General features: G+C 58.1%; 2 protein-coding genes across 3 annotated transcripts; both read right to left on the reverse strand.

Moving 5' to 3' along the window:
• Positions 1-271: 271 nt before the first annotated feature.
• Positions 272-6,790, reverse strand: SIRT7 (sirtuin 7; the record flags this gene model as incomplete). The annotated part of the gene is made up of 10 exons (XM_082860422.1): positions 272-961; positions 2,077-2,183; positions 2,361-2,441; positions 2,615-2,851; positions 2,926-3,024; positions 4,393-4,465; positions 4,555-4,625; positions 6,304-6,408; positions 6,490-6,627; positions 6,698-6,790. 10 exons carry the CDS (start codon positions 6,788-6,790, stop codon positions 763-765), a joined length of 1,203 nt encoding a protein of 400 aa, XP_082716548.1. The 3' UTR covers positions 272-762.
• A 2,370-nt stretch (positions 6,791-9,160) lies between these two features.
• On the reverse strand, positions 9,161-16,029 carry MAFG (MAF bZIP transcription factor G). 2 transcript variants are annotated; one of them, XM_082860440.1, is made up of 3 exons: positions 15,974-16,029; positions 11,847-11,909; positions 9,161-11,749 (listed from the first exon to the last, which is right to left on the reverse strand). In XM_082860440.1, exons 2-3 carry the CDS (start codon positions 11,880-11,882, stop codon positions 11,297-11,299), a joined length of 489 nt encoding a protein of 162 aa, XP_082716566.1. In that variant the 5' UTR covers positions 11,883-11,909; positions 15,974-16,029; the 3' UTR covers positions 9,161-11,296. The 2 variants fall into 2 exon arrangements, with proteins under 2 accessions (XP_082716566.1, XP_082716565.1); XM_082860439.1 differs by lacking the exon at positions 15,974-16,029 and adding an exon at positions 14,464-14,521.
• Between the last annotated feature and the right edge of the window lie 2,508 nt (positions 16,030-18,537).

Raw genomic sequence — 18,537 nt, forward strand, 5'->3', positions numbered from 1 at the left:
GCCTCTCACAGCCAATGCCGAGCGCCGCCCCGCCCCGCGCGCGGAGCCCCGCCCCCTCACCTCCCTCGCGAGGCCAATGGCGAGCCCCGCCCGGGCCGGGCCCCGCCCCTCCGCTCCCGGCCAATAGCCTGCGCCCACCAGCCCTCAGCTCCCACCTGGAGCGGCGGTTGGGGCAGGACCACGTGGGGCGCATCCGCCCCTCCAGGAGTCTCACCAGGCGCCCGCTCCCACCCACCGCTTCAGAAAGGCAGTCACTCGGTGACACGAGGAAGACAGTGCAGAGATGTTTAATAACAATAAAAAGGCCTGCTGAGAGCCAAGGCTCAAAAACCACTCCTTTGCAGCATACCCAATACAGAAAAAGGCTTCTATAAACTTAACATTTTTAGTAAGAAGTGGTAGAAATAGAGTTGAGGCCCCTGAGACTAGCCTAGTGAATGAGGTAAGGCAGCCGTGTGCTTCCTCTTTGCGGCCAAGTGTGAAATAACACGAGTCCTGTTTTCACAGAGGGTGTGGCTGCCACCTCTTTAGAAGAGGCTGCTTGGGCGAGGTGTCTTCCATCATTAGGCCCATGCAGGGGGGCAACCACAGCAGTGCAAGGGAGCTTTCCACAATGACAAATGGCTAAATATGTCAGGGTGAAAATGTCACCCCCAGAGAATTCCAGGGGCAGTCCTGGCCTTAACAGTGCCACTTGCCCCTGAAGAAGAAGAGTCCTGGTCATTTGCAAAGTGCCATCATTGTTCTCGGTCATGCAACAGGTTATGTTACTTTCTTCCTTTTTGTGCGCTTGGTGCAGCCCCTGCCAAACCAGCCGCCCAGGACAGGGGCTGAGCTAAGTGGTGCACCCCGGTCCCCAGGCCCAGGTTCTTCTCGACTTCTGCACAGCGACTTGCGACTGTGGCTGCCTTCTTCACCCGCACGCAGGGGAGTGGCCAGCGAGAAGATGGGGTCCTGCCACCTACGCAAAGGGAAAGCTGGGTCAGGCGTGCCTGGGAGCCCCTCACAATCACAACCCGCCCCAGGACGGGAAAGCTGACTGAGGTCACCCTGCGTCCCTCCCACGTCTTAACCATGGCTGGGCTTTGCTCAGTGGTAGCTCCACAACATCTGCGAGAGGGGTAAGCTCCGCAAGTAACTCAAAGGCTAGCACCCAGACTAGCCCAGCCTCTGCAGAACTCAGTCCTCGTCGGTGATTGAGGGGGCTGTGCACACATGGGGTAGGGCGGCAGTAGCCCCAGGAGGGGTGAGTCACTAGCCAACTCTGGGCCCCACCTTTCACTTGTACGGCCAGGGACAGGTAGACCAGACCCTCTTCCCCTTCCCAGACTGCAGGACTTGATGGGAGGGAAGCTGACTAGGGAGGCGCAGCCTAAACACTACACCGTGAAGAGATCATGTGTCTGAGATGTAGAACCACATATCATAAACTTAATATACAGATAAGCACTGATAAAGAAAATGAGCTAAGTTAATGTGAAAAAAAAAAAAAAAGTACAGTACACAACAGGCCCACATTACAGAACACCACAAACATAACATACAAGAATTGCCAGGCCCAGAAGGTGAAGGGATCCTTAATTCTCCAACCCTTTGATTAAAAGAAGTTATTGATTTCCCCTATAAGACCCTGAAAATTCACAGAGAAAGAAAGTGTAAACTTTTCACTCAATACACACACCACATCTCAATTATCACAAATTCTGTATTCAGGCACAATCTGTTTAAGCTTCCCCAAAGTATTCCAGCTCCCCAAGCCAGTGCACCCAGATCCTGACGAGCAGAGTTGCTGAGAGCACATCCCTTCAAGGCACCTTCCCGTCCAGGCTGCCTGAGGTGAAGGGGGACATCCAGGTGTGCCCTGGCAGATTCCCTCTCCCCGCAGGAATCACGCCAGCCAGGACACCTCAGCCAATGCTGGGGCTGGTCCCTGCAGAGGCCACCACACTGCAGTCACGCCTCAGATGCCATCTGCCGCAGCTCAGAGCTTTCTCTACACTCAGCTCACAAAAGACAACAGATACAACCCATCCACACAGGGGCAGGGAAGTGGGGGATGTGTCTGTGCCCCCTCACCTGCTGTAGCGGGGGATCTCCAGGCCCAGCTCATCCATGAGGAGCCGCATGACGTCATCACACTTTCCGTGCAGCTTCAGGGCAGCCCAGTCATCCTTCGGGGTCCACTGGGGACAGGAAAAGGTAAGTGAGGACAGCACCTCACTCCTTCCCAATGGCCTGCTGGCCTTGGCCCCTATTCAGCCAGACCTCGTGGTGCATTAGTGTGGGACATAAATGTCCCAGGGACTGCTGGCTCTCCTAAGGCCCAGGTGTAGGGAGGCACCTCTGAGCACCTGAGTTACCTGCAAGTTCACAATGTAGAGCTTGGGCCGCCGGCTGGGGGGCTTGGTCATGCACCAGAGGTGTGGATACTTCTTTAGAACCTGCGGGAATGGACGGATGGACAGACAGACCACACACACACACACACACACACACACACACACACACACACACACACACCAGGGAAGGAGGCTACAGGAAGCTGGGGTCTAAGGCTGAGCTGGCCAGCTGCGGGAAGGCTCACCCGTTCCCATCCACAGTGCCATTCGCATACCTTTAAGCTGGAGCCTAAGCACAGGATTGTGTCTGCTCTGCTGGCAGCCTGGGTGGCCGCCTCCCAGTTCAGAGGCTGTCCCAATGTCCCCCTCTCCCCAAAGTGCACGATGGTGTCCCGGAGCTGGGCCCCGCACTTGTGGCAGGTGCGGCCGGTCTGGTGTCGGTGCAGGGCGGTGCGCTCCGTCACATCAAACACCCGCACATACTCCCTGTTGGGAGTGCAGGCTGTGCAGACCTGAGGAGAGTAGGGCCCTGTGAGCAGGAGCCACTGGCCTGCCCAGTCCCCCGAGTCCCAGAGGGACCGCTCACTTCGATATACATGTTCCCGTGGAGCTCCGACATGGCTGTGCGAGGCAGCCCGCTCCGCAGGTGGAGCCCGTCACAGTTCTGAGACACCACGTGCTGCACCTGGAAGGGCGACAGTGGCAGTCAGCAGGAGGAAGGGGGGAAGCAGGACTCAGGAGTGAAACCATACCGAGCCCGCCCACCCCAGAGCCCCCAAGCCAGAGGCAACTCCGACCCTGCACAAAGCATCGAAGGCAAACCCAGGGCAGCAGGCTGGTCCCAGTAGGACTCAGGAGGCTCCGGTGGGGAGGGCCCTGGGCCCACCCCCAAAGACTCAGAAGCCCTAGGAGCCCCCAGGAGGGCAAATGTTTGCACCGCCCCCTCTTGGCTGGAAAGGAGCTTGGGGCCCAAACTGATGCTCTCTTGGGTCATCATGCTTCAGGTCCTTGAAGGCCCAGGAGGCTCGACCCCTTCCCCACTCGGTTGCAGGTGCTTAGCAGAGGATCTCCAGAGGTTTCCTACTAGCCTCCCCTGTATCTAGGTGGCTCCTGAGGTCTGTGGGAAAAATGCAAGAGAAACACAAGGGGAAGGGGCTACCCTCACGAGCTCTGGGCCTGTGTGGACCCTCTATGTGATGATTCAGCAGAGAGGCTGCTCTCTACTCTTGGAGAGGAAACACAGGAGGAGTAGAGGTAGGCTCAAACCAGGAATCTAAACTGCTTGGTGGGCACTCATCACAGGGTCCACTGGCTGATGGAAGTAGGATGCAGTTGTCACCTGGGCACCAGAGTGGCCCTCCCGGTCCTCGCCGTGGACCCAGTGAGTACAATCAGCCCTCCGTATCTGACGGTTCTACATCCGCAGATTCAACCAACCAAATATCAAAAATATTCCGGGAAAAAAAAAAATCCAGAAAGTTCCAAAAGGCTAAACTTGAATTTGCCACACGCTGGCAAGTACCTGTGTAGCATTTACATTGTATTTATATCTGTTTAAGTGGTACTGACATTTTATTAGGTATTACAAGTAATTCAGAGATGATTTAAAGTATGGGGGTGGGGAGGACTTCCCTGGTGGCGAGTGGTTAAGAATCCACCTGCCAATGCAGGGGACGTGGGTTCGAGCCCTGGTCCGGGAAGATCCCACATGCCGTGGAGCCACTAAGCCTGTGCGCCACAACTTCTGAGCCTGAACTCCGCAACAAGAGAAGCCACCACGGTGAGAAGCCCGCGCACCGCGACGAAGAGTAGCCCCTGGTTGTCGCAACTAGAGAAAAGCCCGCTCGCAGCAACGAAGACCCAACGCAGCCAAAAATAAAATAAATTTATTTTAAAAATAAATAAGTAAGTAAACAATAAAGTATGGGGGGAGGTGTGCAGGTTATATACGAACACTACGCCATTTTATCCAAGGGACTTGAGCACCCTCAGCTTTTGGAATCCAAGGGGGATACCGAAGGATGGCCGTACACCAGCCACCCTGGGCTCTTACCAGCTTCTGCTCGTGTAAGCAGGTGATGCTCATGTGGGTGAGGGTTGGCTCGGCCTCACTCAGGTCAGCAGCACTGCCAGGTAGAAGGGAAATGAAGGTGAGGAGAGCTTCAAGGTCAGGTCTCTGCTTAACTAGGTGGAAAGGCTGTGCTAGGCTGCTTACCTAATGCTTCTTCCTTTCTGAAGCAGCGTCCACACTCCATTAGGACCCCGGTAATCTGGGATAGAAGCTGCCTGCAGGTTCAGAAAGGAGATAAGCCCAGTGAAAAGACATCACTGTAGGCACTGGCAGAATTCCCAATAATTTCTCCCAGCACTTTGAGAAGTGCTGGCCCACAGACTGGCCTCAATTCGTTCCTCAGGCTGAGCATTTCCTAGTCTAACCTGTCCTCCCAGATGGAGTTCACCCCCTGTGGCTCCTTCCCTCTGCCAGGACCCCTGCACCCAAACCTGGTCCAGCTCATCCTTCTAGGCTCCAAGGAGCCCTGCCCGCCCTGGGAGACTCTCTAGCATGTAGTACAGCCTGGGCTCTGTGGCCACGTCTGTCCTCATACTGAGAGGGAGGACTGGTTAGGCTCACTGCATGCCTCCCTCCACGTTCTCACATCCTGATGCTGTAAGTGTTTCCTGGCCTACCTCCACACAGACCAACCTCTTCAATGAGATAAACATTACTGCGTTTCCCAAGTTCCCAATCCAGTGAAACAGAGCCACCCCGAGAGAAGAAAACAGATAGTGTGCCAGGATCAAGGTGCCCTGTGCTTCCTGAGGTGTGAGTGACCTCCCTTGTAGGGAGCCCTGTCTCTTCCCTGTTGCTAAAGCTCAGAAAAATGCCCACCTGACCAGTGGGTCTGACCCACATGGAAAAAGGGAACCTCAAACAGTAACAGAGCAAATTAATGAACAGCAAGTGGCTTTAGTAGCTGCTTACAGTTCTTTAACAGATGGCATTACTGCTTTTACATAATGACAAGAGGTCACATGTGCCAGGGCTCCAGGTGTTGATAAGTTAAAGCAGTTAACATACCTCACGCATTCTCGCTACTGGGCTTCTTCAGTCATCCCTGTATGGAGTGTCTTACTTCATAAGTATCTATAAAATCCTACCCACCCTTCAAGGCCCAGACTCAATGCCACCTCTCATAAAAAAATAACCAGATGGGTTTCCCAGCTCTCAGAGACCACAGAAGGCGTATCTGGATTTCTACTCTAGCAGCCTAGCACAGCCAGCTTCACGTTACAGTCATTCGTTTATATGGTTTATTATCGTCACCTACAGACCTCTCCACAGAAATCCTTGCTATTCACCTCTGCTGGACCTACATGTAGGTCACACTCAACTTGCACCCAGCAATTTAACAACGTGCTATCCACACTGTCAAAGCTAGTCACATTCTACCACCCAGGTAGCTTCCTGATAAAACTTATCAAAAGCCAAAGCATTTCTCTTCCTTACCTGGTGCACTCTAATGCATACTGCCTTGCATTCCACTTACCTTACTTCAACATTCAGGGGACACAACGAATGGGGAATCAGCAGACAGTTTGGGGTTTAGCTCTGCCAATATATAATCTTAGGACAAGCACCAAACTATTACATCCCGTTTTTATCCCTCTTCCTTTCCTGTCTCTAACTAGGTACAATACAAAATCCAAGCATTTAAGAATGTTTATCTATTTTGCGAAGTTCCAAATAGAGTCGTTCTGAGTTTCTCTAAGAAAAGAAAGACCCTCAGGAGGTGCTTTTAAGTCGAGCTTTTGCGAATCGGTACTGTTGCTTAACAGAAGACGGTGCTCGGTGCTGGGGTCCGACACCCAGAAGGGGGCGCCCCACGCCCGCCCCCGGCGGTCCGTGTTTCGCACAACCTGGGAGCCGACCCGGGGCGCGGCCGTCCCTGCCTTGTCCCCTTACCGTGCTGATCCCCGCGCCCGTGTAGACGACCAGGTGCTTGGCGTTGCGGACGGCGCTAGCCAGCTCCCGGACTTTCCTCCGCAGCTCCTCCGGGTCGTCGCACACCTGCCGAGACGCCGAAGCCGGTCGTGAGCCGGCCCCGGCTCGCCCGCGCCCCCGCCCGGCCCGCCCGCACCCCGGGCTCGCCTCCTCCTGCCGCCGCTTCAGGCCCTCGCGCCGCCTGCTCCGGCCCTGCAGCTCGGTCACCAGGTCTTCGCTCTCGGCCAGGAGCCGGCCCTCCTCCGCGCTGCGCTCAGCCACCGCCTTCCTCAGGATGCGCGACACCTGCGGGCGCGGGGCAGGCGGTGAGGGCGGCGCGGACTGGGGGCGCGGCGCGGGGCGGGCAACGCCGTACCTGGCGGAGGCGCTCCCTCTGCTGCTCCTCCCGCAGCCTCCGGACCCGCTCCGCCGCCTTGCGTTCCAACCGGCTCAGACCCCCGGCGGCCATCTCTCCCGGGGAGACTCGCGCTTCCGCTTCCGCCTCCCGGCAGGCCGCGCGCCGACACATGCGCGCGAGCCCCGCCCCGCCCTTCCGCCCCGCCCTTGCGTCGCCCCAAGGAAGCACCTGCCAGTCTCTTTAAAAGGTGTTTATTGATCATATACAAAATAAAGAAAACCTTATATATCACAAACATACACTATGTACAGCAATAAATACCCGGGGCCCGGCCCAGTGCCGCCCCTCCTGGACAATAATTTAGCAATAAATACTGCACAGGGTAGGGAGGGCGCGAGGCCGACGCCACCCAGGTCAGCCAGAGTGCTCCAGTGGGGCCCCTCCCCACCTGGATCTTCAACAACCCCCGCCCACCCCGGCAGATCCCAGCGTACCCACCCCACCTCCTGTCTTCAGCCCTAGGCAGGGCAGGCAGGGTCTGATCAACTCTGCTCCGCCCACTTCTCAGCGCCAGGAGAGCAGCAGAGCTGGACACACTGGACAGCCCTTGTCCTGCTACCCTAAGATGCCAGGAGAAGGCTTTCTGTACCCACTCCCGTTTGGTTAAAGGCTTCAGATTGAGGGGATGTGGGGAAGGGCGGGGCTGGGACATGAGGCTGTTAGAGGGGTCCCCCTTCACAGGTCATCGGGGACAAGCTCTCCTACACTCTAGCTCAGACTGAAGGGACACCCACGTACCAAGGCTGCTGCTGCAGAGTGGGGTGGAAATGTGTGCGACTGGTCCAACAGGTACAGCACATGCTCAGGACACAAAGGCCAGAGCAGGACAAGCCATCAGTCTCGAGGGCACACCCCTGCCTCTTCCCATCTGCTTCAAAACCAGACAGCCAAAAGGAAGGCGAAAACCGGCCAGCAAGAATTATTCAGTGGCTTCTGGGGAAAAAAATCGTTAATGTGTTGGTTCCTTTCACCAAACCACAGCCTAAAAAAGTAACTTAGAAGATCCTAGAGCGGAAACAGTGTTGCAGGCTGTGGCTTCCCAGCTGTGGACGGAAGCTTTGGCCAACCGGCCACCCCAGAGAGGGAAGTCGCAGGGACAAGATGGGGCTCGACCACCCATCCCAAAGCAGGCTGCAGCTGATCAGAGCCGCGGGCCCAGCCACCGACCATCAAGGCTGCTGCTGCTGATCAGGGTTATGCCCAGACCTGAAGCCTGGACCAAGAGTAGAAAAGCCTCCAGGGAGGCCTGGCACCCGGCAGAAACCAGCACACCACAAAGCAGCCACAACTTCTCACCTGCACAAACGCAGTGCCACCTGGAGCAGCAGCCAAGAGCCATGGGGAGGGCTCCCCGGGGCCATACTCTGGGCAGGAGCTGACCTGTTCTCAAAGGGTTCTCCTCTGAAATCTGAGTGTCCATGTTGGGATAGGGAGGATGTGGGCAAGGTGTGAAGGAAGGTGCACATTATGGTTTACTTAGCGGACAAGTTTGGGAGACTTGGCCTCGGCCAAAGCCCTCAATTCGCTGTGTCAAAAAGTTGAGGAGAGAGAACACAACACGCTCACAGTAGGAAAAACGAATTAACGAGAATCAGAAAGACGCCAAACAGTCATATGTGGACACAGGATCTACTGTCAATAACCAAAGTGAAGGGGAGAAGGGGCACAGCAGCCCCAGAGAGACTGGCTTGATGGGAGCAGGATGCTCCCCCAGACCCAAGGGACAGTTGCTCCAAATCCAAAAACCTCGAAAGGAAGCACAGCTTCACTAACTCCAGAAGCGTCTGTAAGCCAAACCAAGGACCTGCAATTTCTGTTCAGCACATGCTCACCCTCAAGCCCTCCTCTCTCTAGGTCTACAGCATGGCAGGGGTGCACAGAGATGGAGGACCACCTCCCAGCCAGGATGAAAGTGGGAACCGTACTTGGACATGGGGAGCCTGTCCCTCCCCCTGTCCAGGACAGGGCATGATCTCTCTTTAGGGATTCTTATGATGTGATTCCAACTTGCTGCTACAAGAAACATCAACTACTCTCGTCTGGACCTTAGGTGGACAAAGCCAGACTGCAGGGAGGCAAAGGAAGCCACTAAGTGATTCAGAGTCAATGGTCAAAATCTCCATTGCAGGCCAACCTGGGTACAGCCAGGAATGTCTCTGAATATCTAGGGCCAAGATCAGCCCATCAAGACAACAGAAGTTGACAGCACATCCCCCCTCCTATCCCACAGGCACACTGTAAACTCTGGGATGAAGATTCTGCTGTCCACAAGGTTAAACCCTGCCTGGCCGCATTGTTTTTCTTTTCATTAGCTCACTTGTCTGTGCCTTTTCAGGGGTTCAGGACCCCCAGAGAAGCCAACCAGCAACTCCAAGGAGTAGCCAAGCCCCACACGGCCAGAGCCAGGGCAGTAGCCTCTTGGGGAGCAGGCTCCACAGGCAGCCCCATCACATGCCTACGAGCAGCTGCCTGAGCCAAGTCTGGGAGACTTGGCTGCCTCACCGAGTGGCCAGGACGGGGAGGTGGGCTCAGCCCCGGGGAAGCACCTCCACAAGCCAAGCAGTGGATCCCTGGAAGACACAGACCCCAAAGGGAGTTGAAAGAAGGCCCATAGCCAAGAGCTGCCAGCATGTTCAGGGGGAGAGGGGGGACAGGACCTGGCCCTGGAGACCGTAGCCCTTGTCTGGCACTGGTGGAGACCCCCAGGCCCTCAGGCAAGGAGAAGGGGCTGCCCCAGGTGGGCCCCGAAACCACCTGGTTCTGCCTGGGAAGCACCGTCCCGCAGCATGGAAACAGTTCTGGGATGAGTGGGCCGCGGGCCCCTGGGGTTCCCCTGCTGAGGCCCACACAAAACCCACCAGAACAAACCCCAGATTGGTGACTGGAGCCCAAACACATTGACTGGAGGCCAGAAGGAAGACAGTCGGGGGCAGCTTGGCCCTGGCCTGGCGGGCACCCACAGTGACTCCTTGTGGTCCCTGCAAGCCCCCACCCAGGGCCAGAGATGGTGGGCAAGGAAGTAGTGAGGGGGCGGGAGGGGGGCCCAGGATGACCCCCAGTTTCACCTACCCTGCCACTGGATCAGCCCAAGCCTGAGACACACATGCGAAACCAAGGGTCAGTAGAGGGGTGTGGCAGAGCCCTGCATCTGACCCCCCGGGGGCTCAGGGTGGGTGCCAAAGCAGAAGAGGCTGGGCTGGAGGCACAGACACCCAAGCTCCACTGGAGCAGGCACAGCCTGGCACTACAGCCCAGGCCTGACAAGCCAGCAGAAGCAAAACCACAACCAAATCCAAAAAACAAACACGGGAGAACAGACACAAGAAGTGACACCCACAGGTCAAAGGTCACCAGAAGCACCAGCACGTGACGCTGCACAAGACCTCACCAGGCACAGACAACACCACGGCACCGGCAAGAGACGGAAGCAGGAAGGGCAAAGGAGTAAGTCACTTTCGGTACAATTGCAAAAGAGATAGCAAAGAGGACGTCAGGACGCGCCTTCTGGTCGCTCACGGCTTGGCTTTTTTTTTGTCTTTTTTTAAACTAAGTTTTATAAATAACGTCTGATAACTCTGTGTATATAAAAACTAAACTTCAACAGCCACAAAGACTTGTCTGTAAGTTTACAAGAAAGGATTTTTTTTTCTTTTTTTAAAGTAGCAAAGTTTCTATTATACTTTCTTCCCTTTTCTGTTTATACGGTCAAATGTTCTCGCTTTTTTTTTTTTAAAAAGACAGTTTTATAAATACTCTGCAGCTTTTTTTTCTTTAGCTTTTAAACATATAATTTAATAACTTCGTAAAAGGAACTTCTCTCTTTTAAATAAAGGGCTATGTAACCACACAAATAGGTCATGTAAACAGTGACACGGGACCCATCGCAGGACACTGGACACACCCTTCACGTACGCTCACAACCAGTGATTTGGTCTTGTTCAGTGCAACACGTCAGGTGTGAGTGCCAAGGCCCCCGGCCCACAGCCACACGACACCCCATCCCCCCAGCGCCAGACCAGTGGCCCGCCTGTCCAGGGCCCTCAGGGACAGCCTACTCTGCAGAGCAGTGCCTACCTATGCCTGCAGGCCGAGCTGAGAGTGAACTGCCCGGCCTCCCGGCCTCCCGCTAGCCTGGCGGCTGTCAGAGCCTGTGGGCCATTCTGCAAGAACAGCCTCTCTCCTGCCCTGCAGCCCTCCCTGCTCAGGGACACATGTGCCCCAGAGCACCCGGTCAATCTTTCTCTCTGTTCACTCCCACAGGCCGACTCTGGACTCCAAGCCCACCTGCTCGTGGGACAAAGGGGGCGGGGGCGACCCCACGTCACCACCAAACTGACCAATCCCAACGTACAAAACACACGATGACAACTGACGAGATCAAAGGGGCTCAGCCCGGCGCCCCTGGGGTGCAGGTTGTGCTTTGCAGGGAAGGGAGGAGGTAGGAGAGGAGGAAAAGAAGAGAAGAGGAGAAAGAGGAGGGAGGGAGAAGGGGACAGGGCTGCTGAATTTGCCATGCGCCTACTGGCCCCTTGCAGACCCGCCTGGGCAAGCGCATCCCTACGACCGGGCGTCCGTCTTGGACTTTACTATCGTGATGACGCTGGTGGCGGCCACCTTGCCAGGGACGAGGGGCCCCAAGCCAGCAGCAAGGGGACCCCGAGCTGGCGCCACAGGGCTTCGGGCCACGGTCCTGGCGAAGTTCTGCAGGGCCTCGTACTTGGAGCGCAGGGCATCGAGCTCCAGCTTCATGCTGGCGTTCTCCGAGGCCAGCTTCTCCACCTCCTGCTGCAGCTCTGCCTTCTGCTTCTCCAGCTCCTCCTTCTGGGTCACCCGCTTCACGCGGCAGCTGGCGGCATAGCCGCGGTTCTTGAGCGTGCGCCGGCGCTGCTTCAGCTGGATGATCTCCTCCTTGGACAGGCCCCGCAGGTGCTGGTTCAGCTCCCGCACTGACATGGTCACCAGCTCCTCATCTGTCAGGCTGGTGCCATTCTCTCCCGGCTCCCGCTTCACCTGGGGAGGGCATAGCGCACGAGGTCACAGGCCAAGTGGGGGCAGTCTGCCCCTGTGCCACCCCAGCCCTGAGACACTGCCCACCCTATCTGCTCACCTTCAAGGCCTTGTTTCCTTTATTGGGGGTCGTCATAACCCGAGGGCACAGCAAGCAGGCACTCTGTGAGACAGGGAGCGTAGGTCAGGACCCTGGAGACCCTTTCCCTCCCCAGTCCACACAGAGCCCTGAGCCCCCTTACACCCTCTGCCCACTCAGGGGAAGGCACCCAGTCCCCAGCCTCACCCCTTGCCCGCCCATTCCCCTGATACCTGGCCTCAAGGACCGCCCTTCAGCCTCGCCTCTCCCAAGCTGGGCTGCTCCCTGTCCCCCTGCCCCTAGGGAACCAGGTGGGAGACCAGGAGGGTCTGATGGGGGAAGGGGAACTGAAGGGCTATTAGGGAGGCAGAGGCAAGAAAAGGGGCCAGGGGAGAGATTAGAAGGATGAGGGAGGGGCCAGCCTAGAAGGAAGCCGGGAGCTTTAAAAATAACCCCAGTGCGCCCCAGAGCACGGCTGTTCCTGGCGAGTCATGCTGACTCAGCACATCGCTCCCGCTCTCTCACCAGCCTGGCACTCCCCAAGGCCGCCAGCCAACACAGCTCCAGGGGACGGGCAGCAGCAAGCTGCTGGGGCGACGAAGGCCAGCCTGGCCAGCAGCAGGTGAGGGCCAGGGCCAGCGCCCCTGTGAGCGTGTCCTCTAGGGCTCTACCTCCCCTAAGCTGGCCTGGGGCAAAGCCCTGCTCCCATGAAGGCTCACTGGGCGTCCCCACTGGGGACTCGGGCAGAGGAGAGGATGCAGGAGAGCGCCAATTCTCCCAGACGGCTCACTTTGAAGAGCAGCAAACGGAGCTGTCCAACCAGCTCTGACTCTGTCTTTAACACTGGTGGGAGTTCCCCAAACCTACTGGTGGCAGACACTCTAGCCGGAGAAGCCGGGCCCCAGGCCCCTTGGCCCTCTCTGTCCACCTCTGCTGCTGATGGAGTAACCATCCTGTGGCTTTGGGTTGCAGCCTCTTGTACTCTGCCCCACCCCATCCCGGGTATTTCACAAGAGTGCCCACAATCGACCCCCCAGCGGCCTGCTCAGCCCTCTCTGGCCACTGACTACTCTCTGGCTCCCTGCTCAGGGTCCGCACCCACAGGGCAAGGAACAAAAACCAGAGGCCCCCCCCCACCCACTTGGTCATCTTTTCCGCAGCCCTGCCAAGGACATTTTTACCCACCTAGTCCCGGGATTCCTGGCTCAGCTGGACCCCCTCTGCCCCCCCCCGCACTCCCTCCATGACCTTCCAGGTTAGATGCAGGGAGGTAAACGGAGGCCTAACAAGCACTGTGGTGCCCTCCTGGAGAAGCTACAAGCACTCAGGCAATTTGGGGCTGCGGGGTCTTCTCAGCCCTATCAGGTCACTAAAGTATGGCTGGGGAGGTGGAGGCAAACACTCACTCAGGGTAGAGACCCCTCCTCACCCAGCCCTGCATCAGGATGCGAGGCTGCAGGCAAGGGGGCCAGAGACGCCTCCCCACAGCCATGCCCCGAGGCTCCGGCCCCAATGTTCTTCCAGAGCAGAGGATGGGGCAGAGGAGCTGGAGGCCAGAAGGTCCTCAGGGCCCCACGCCTACCCCGGGAGTCAAGTCCTCAAGGCAGAGCTGGAGGAGCTCCCCCAACCTCAGGTCCAGGTACAGCGTCACTGCACTGGTCCTGCCACTGTCAGTCCAAAGGAAAAGCCCTGGCACCAGCTTTTCCCACCCGCCATCCTCCCTCCACCCCACGAATGCTGAGCACACGGTGACTTCCTGAAGAGATCACACAGAAAAGTGCCGAGCGTGGCGGCTGGGAGCTGAAAAGTGCCTCCTCGGCAGATTTCACCCTCCACAGAAGCCCTGAACTCAGCACAAGTGAAGCCAATCGCCTCCTAATCAAAGGTGTGCTTGTGCTCGGGTGGGGGAGGGGTGGGTCTCAGCAAAGCCCATGCATCCAGCCTCCTGGCCTTGTCTCCACTACCTGGGGACACACACTGATGGGACAGAGACAGCTTTTGGGCATGGGCTGGGATTGATGGCTCAGGGCACCTCTAGAAACCAGAGGGAGGGGATCCCAGAGACTGGATCAAGAACCCTCAGCCCTCCTCCCGCCTCTGCTCCCCCTGAGGCTGAGCACATTTTGTGGAGAAGGCATGGGTGGTCCCAAGAGCACTGATCCACCAAGGTACCCAGGGCCACCCACTCAAGGTGAGAGCCAGCCAGAAAGGGGAAAGAACTCCATCCCCTTCCCCTGGGCCCAAACTCCAGGGCATGGACAGTAGACAAGAGGCCAGCCCGCCCCTGTTCCTTCTCCTGTCCTGCAAACCCCAGTGGCCAAACCTCCCAAGCCAAGGCAGGTGTGGCCTTGGTCACTCTGGAGCCCCCACCTAGCACGCTACACTCCCACCCTGCCCTTTAGACCCACCTCCTCCAGAAGCCCTCTGAAAAAAGTCTAAAACTTAATTTCCACCAAAGCATAAGTAGCTGAGAAGATTTGAAAAAACATCCCTCCAGGAATCTGCATTTTCCTGGGGCATAAAATTCCAGCCAAAAGATCAGCTGAAGTGTTAAGACATCTGGCATCTATAAGCTCAGGGATGGGGGAGAGGGCAGCGGCAGGGAATGTCTGAGGACAAACTACAAGGTCAGCCTTACCTAGCCATGAACGCATGGGCAAGAATGGTCAGCTCTGGTCTAGACGAAACACTCCCCCACCCCTGAAGACCAGGAACCATTCATACACCCAGGAAAAGTGGCTCAAGCCACACCACCCTGAGGCTGTCACTCCCCAGGAGTCCCTACCACCTGGCCTGACACCCATCAGGGCTACGTTCTTTGCTAACCTGCACAATACTGCGCCCCAACCTCAAGTGGAACAACTTTGGGGTGATTGGGATTCTTCAACCCATGCCATCCACACCAGTCCACCTGCTGGGCGCCCTCAAAGTTACCACCACCCGCAGCCTCAACCCGGACCCCAAGGCCAGGCTGCGAAGAGAGCCACAGCCTGCTCACCAGACACCTCGCTCCCCTGATCAGAGTCTAAGTCCTGCTGCCTCCTCTCATTTGCAATTTCCTGGTAGAGCTGCGCCTACTCGCCCTCTGCCCTGTCCACTGTCACCCAGGACTCTAGTACAGGCACCCCTCCTTCACCCACTGCCTCGGCCTCTTCCCACCGGGAGACTTCCCAGCCTGGCCAAACAGACCAGTCATAGGGAAAGCCTACTTCCCAGCCCGCAAGCACGGCCCCCCTAAGCTCCTCCCCTCTTCTCACTCAGAACTATTTCCCAGTTTGGGGAGCTATCCCAGAGGCGGGTCAGGGACCAGCAGCCTGAGAAGAGCCTGCCTGGGAGGGGATGAACAGGCCAGGGGCTTCACCCTCTACCCCGGGATAACCTGCACCAAGACTTCTGCATTTACTCCTCACCCACCCTACCCTAAACTCCCACATCACCCAAACTTAAGCAGGCGCCCCAGCCCAGGGCCTGGCCCCTTCTCACTCCCCACGGTTTCCCTCTTACCCCTGTTTCCCGGCCTCTCAGGCCCCTAGCTCTAATCCCCCCAGGCATCAGGACGAGCATCGAGTGACCTCATGCTGATGACTCAGCAAGTCTCCTTCTGGGCTCTGGCAAGCGTGTGACGGAGCGAAGCCGGAGCGGGCAGGGTCTTCCCAGCCCCCCCTCCACGTGCCGCTTCCTCCCCCTAGCCAGCCGAGGACCCCGCGCCTGGGAGGCGTTGACACAGACACCTGATGAATCAGCAGCTCAGGCTGGGGCCGCCGAGCTCTTCCACGGAGCCCTGGGCGCCCTGCTCGACCCCACCCTTTCCTCCCGCCACCCCGGCCGTCCCTCCCTCCAGGACTCCCCGGCTTCACCGAGCAAGACCAGCGCACGCCCCACCCCGCCCCTGCGGGCCCGCGCGCCCACCCCAGCACCCACGGCGGAGGGACCAGGAGCCGCTCCGGACCGGTGGGGAAATCGAGGCATGGGCCGCCAGCAGGGCACAGGGCAGACCCAAAGCCCGGAGCACCCGGACCACGCCGCCACAGGCCGCCGGAAGGAGCAGCGGCCCCGCGAGCACCCGCCCCCGGATCGGAGCACCCGCACGCCCCCCGCTCGGCCCTGGCCCCCGGCCCCGGCCTCGGCCCGGCCGCCGCCGCACTCACCCACCACACTGCGGGCCCGGCGGGCCGAGGCCGGGGCGGGGCGGGGCGGGCGCTCCGAGGCCGCGCGGGGCTGGCCGCGCGGGGGCTCCGGGCCCAGAGTGGGAGCTCGCCGCCTGCGCGGGCCGGGCCGAGCGCACTGGGAAGGCCGGGCCGGACCAGGCTTGGGGCTCCGGATCCTCCGCCGCCGCCGCCGCCGCCGCCGCTCCACAGACGTCACATGATGTTTGGTCACGTGGGCTCCATTCATGAAGCGGCGACGCGACCGGCTGGGGCTTAAAGGGGAAGGCGCGGCGGCGGCGGCGGCGGGGGGCGGGGCACGCCCGCACTGCGCCTGCGCGCCCGGGCGCCGTCGCCCGGGCAACGCAAGCCGCGCCTGGTGGGTGAGGTCTCGCGGGACTGGCCCGGGAGTGCGCTCCCGACCGGCCACGCCCCCTTCGAGGCGGGGCCTGGTGATCCTGCCCAAATGCTCTCCTGAGCCTTCTGCGTAGACGTTTCAAAGGCCACGTGTCCAGGGTGCAGGTGCGGAGGTCCCCACGCATTATGGAGAAGATTCTCATGGTGTTTCTGATGCCGTCTGTCAGACTGCATGCACTGCCTCCGTAACTGGAGCGGGTCTCATCCCTGCCAGGAACAGTGGCCTGGCACACAGGAGACCCATACGCTCCTGTAGGTGAAGGGCTTGTCCAGGATTCAAAACTTAGGTCTTCTCAAGGCCGCCTCCAAGATCCTCTGTGTAGTGGTCTGTCTTCACGCAACATCCCGAGAGCTCACATGAGTGACAAGGACTCAGGCGGTTCCTGGAACGAGTCCGGCTCAGGGTGAGTGTGGGGTAAACATCTGTTGAATTAATAGTTGATGTAGGAATTGCACCTTTCCTTTCCTGTTTCATCAACATCTGCCTGGAACTCAGGTCACTGGTCCATGTCTGCTCCTGCACTTTCTGTAAGGAGTTCTCACTGCTGTTCAAAATTCCCAGAGAAAGAGGTGACGAAAGGAAGAAGGGAAATTGAAGGGATCCAATTTCTACGTTGATTTACCTTCTCAAGTGTAAAGCCAGGAAGGGTGACCTACCCTGCCAGGCAGGTCAGTAGAAATCAGGTGAGCTGAAAGAGGGATGAGTGAGGGCTGCTGGGTCCTCAAGGGGATTCAGTGCCACTGAATGAATGATGGAGGCCAACCCAGGAGGCCCCCAAAGCCAGGGGACATCAAGGTGTCAGCAGCTCTCCCTGCCAGACTCCAGTAGCTTCCCTCTGAACCTACAGGGCCTTAATATGCCCAGGGCAAGACTTCTAAAGCCCTCAACTTTTTGTTGTTGTTGCCTCTCCCGTTGCGGAGCACGGGCTCCGGATGCGCAGGCTCAACGGCCATGGCTCATGGGCCTAGCTGCTCCGCGGCATCTGGGATTTTCCCAGACAGGGGCATGAACCCGTGTCCCCTGCATCGGCAGGCGGACTCTCAACCACTGCGCCACCAGAGAAGCCCAAGCTCTCAACTTTTATTGTACTAAATCACAAAGACTTGCCTCTGAGGCCAAGAAAGAGGTCCTTTTGGACCTCTAGCATCCTCACCACCAGCTGCCGGCTCCTTCTGGCCTGCTCTGCTCAGGTCTGTGCTCACACTTGCAGGGGGTTCCCCAGGTGTCAGTCCCTGCAGAACACCAGAGACCTCATAGCTTTCTTCCCGCATCACACCCCTTCTCAGGCCCGTGTGGCTCTGCCCCACTTCCCCACATCTGGCTTTTGGTGGTTGGGACCAAGGCTCACATTCCTGCCTGCTGAAACCCAGTGTGTTTTTCACGGGGTGGCGCAAAGCCCACCGCAAAGCTCGTCTGGACTCCTGTGCCTCCTCCCAGGCTGTGACGTGTGATTCTTCACTTTAGAGCCACCTGCTGGCTTCCTCCAGACCCCAGACCCAGGGCACATGTGGGAGCAGCAGGCCCCCCTTGTCTTATTGGTCAGCACCTGACACACACAGCAGGCACTCAAACAGTGAGACTGGCCTTGACTTAAGGGAACAGTCAGGGGGAAGCTTTGGTCCTGGGCAGATGTGTGGCCTTTGGGACAATCTCTTCTGGGACATCTTTTCCCCAGAGGGAGGGTGCCAGGGTCTCCCTGCACTGCCAAGTACTTTGCCAGGGGAGGCCCACAGCCCACCTCATGCCAGCTTCTATCCACCAGCATGGTGGCCTGTGCCAGGGGTTTATGCCTTAGGAGGGCCCTGTAGGGACTCTAGGCCCCGTGAGAGCCTTGGGCAGTCGGTACATGGGGTGTGACCTAGACTCTGGAGGCCACCCTGGCAGGGTCAAGGGTATATGGTCTTGCCCCTCACTTGCTCTGTTTTTCCTGTCTCCTGTAGATTTGGAAGGCTGGGTCCTTGTCCTCAGAGTGCTCCCTCTCCTACCCCACTTGCATCAGGCCTTGGTTCTAAGTAGGCCCAGGGGAAGGAAACGAACTGGAGTTGAGACCTTGCAATGTAGTTCCTGGAAAACCTCTGCCCAGGGGCTCTCCTGGTCCCCTCCCCTGCCCCTCCTGGGACCCATTGCTTCACCTGGGTGCCCCCTGCCA

Source organism: Leucopleurus acutus (genome assembly GCF_964270905.1).
Source record: "Leucopleurus acutus genome assembly, chromosome: 19".
Lineage (NCBI taxonomy): Eukaryota > Metazoa > Chordata > Mammalia > Artiodactyla > Delphinidae > Leucopleurus > Leucopleurus acutus.

Coding starts and splice junctions, on each gene's coding strand:
- MAFG (XM_082860440.1), bottom strand. CDS start 11,882: ATGACGACCCCCAATAAAGGAAACAAGGCCTTGAAG. Junction 11,750..11,846: donor AAGGAAACAAGGCCTTGAAG/GTGAGCAGATAG, acceptor TGCCCTCCCCAG/GTGAAGCGGGAGCCGGGAGA.